This window comes from Phytophthora parasitica, assembly GCF_000247585.1.
Source record: "Phytophthora parasitica INRA-310 unplaced genomic scaffold supercont2.68, whole genome shotgun sequence".
Lineage (NCBI taxonomy): Eukaryota > Oomycota > Peronosporomycetes > Peronosporales > Peronosporaceae > Phytophthora > Phytophthora nicotianae.
In genome coordinates this window covers 4,186-5,412 of record NW_008649054.1, presented here as the reverse complement: position 1 = coordinate 5,412, position 1,227 = coordinate 4,186, and the positions used below count along the sequence as shown (strand labels likewise).

General features: G+C 56.9%; 1 protein-coding gene across 1 annotated transcript; it reads right to left on the bottom strand.

Moving 5' to 3' along the window:
* Positions 1-117: 117 nt before the first annotated feature.
* Positions 118-958, bottom strand: PPTG_17383 (hypothetical protein; the record flags this gene model as incomplete). The annotated part of the gene is made up of 3 exons (XM_008915100.1): positions 118-165; positions 276-725; positions 788-958. 3 exons carry the CDS (start codon positions 956-958, stop codon positions 118-120), a joined length of 669 nt encoding a protein of 222 aa, XP_008913348.1.
* Between the last annotated feature and the right edge of the window lie 269 nt (positions 959-1,227).

The window sequence follows — 1,227 nt, the reverse complement described above, 5'->3', positions numbered from 1 at the left end:
GGAATTTCGTCCGTCGACTCGATGAGCGCCTCCGCGCTTTTGAAGTACCACGTTGGTACGTACTTGGTCCACGGAGTCTGGTCGAGCTTGCCCCAGTACATCATCCGGACCAACATTTCAGTTAAAGCCCGCGATGTGATCCTGGTGTGCACCTCGTTGTCCCCGCTGACCAAATCTAGAGCGTCCTGATAGTCAAGTCCGGAAAGCATGACCTGTTGCAGGTCCGAACGTTGCTTGTACCAGACTACCGGGAGACCTTCCAGAGACTCGCGTACCTGAGTGACGGTCCGGAGTGGCCGCTTGGTGGCATCCAGAGCGTCATGATCATTCGGCGCGTACGCAGAGGGGCGAAGCTGAACCGTACCCCGAGACCGAGACTTGCCCGACGCCTTAGGTTTCTTGGGCGTCTGCTGCGGGCTTGACGAATCGTGCGAGAGATCCAGAGGCTTGTTCTTGCTGCCGTCACGGTTTCCAGACCTGTCATCCTCCTTGGAGTCGCCGTCGTCTGGACTGCCCTCGTCTTCAAAGGTGTAAGGTCCAAATTGTGCTCCAAAGTCATCAACTGCGTTGACCAGGATCTGAGTTTTCCAACCACTCGGAGGAGCTTGGAGTCCTTGGCGTGTTCCAACAGCGCCTTCAGGCGAGGTCAGTTGCCGTCGACCCGAGTGCCATGACGGTTCAAGAAGTTCATCGTCCGGGCCACATTTAGGGCCCCCACCGAGAGCCTGTTTTCGAGACTCCGGATGCAGTCGCGGGGGTCGTCATTTTCTTGCGAAAGACTATCCACTTGGGCCTGCAGAGCTCGAGCTTCGCACTCGTGATCCGGAGCTGCGCGCTTGAAATCCCGGTCATGCTCCGAGGCCTTGTGGTCCAGCTGCTTTCGAGCCAACTGAAACTGGTCATCCCAGAAGTTGCTCAAGATTGTGAATCCGGAACGCACATTGTCGAGCTCAATCATTAACTCGGTAACCCTTTTGACGTTCTTCAGGGCCGACTCGTTGAGTTGCCCCTGGAACTCACGCAGTTCCTTCACCGCGCGATGAAGCGCCGTCGACGTCCTGAAGATCCTAGCTGCGAGTCGCTCGCAACCAAAGGCGCGGACCAGAGAAGCTAACTCGCGTTTCGCACGAGTCGAATCAACCACATCTTGGAAAACGCGTGATGGCCACTCTGAGCGATCACCACGAGGAACCAACACGGAATTCGAGACGCCCTCACCGTCATCCA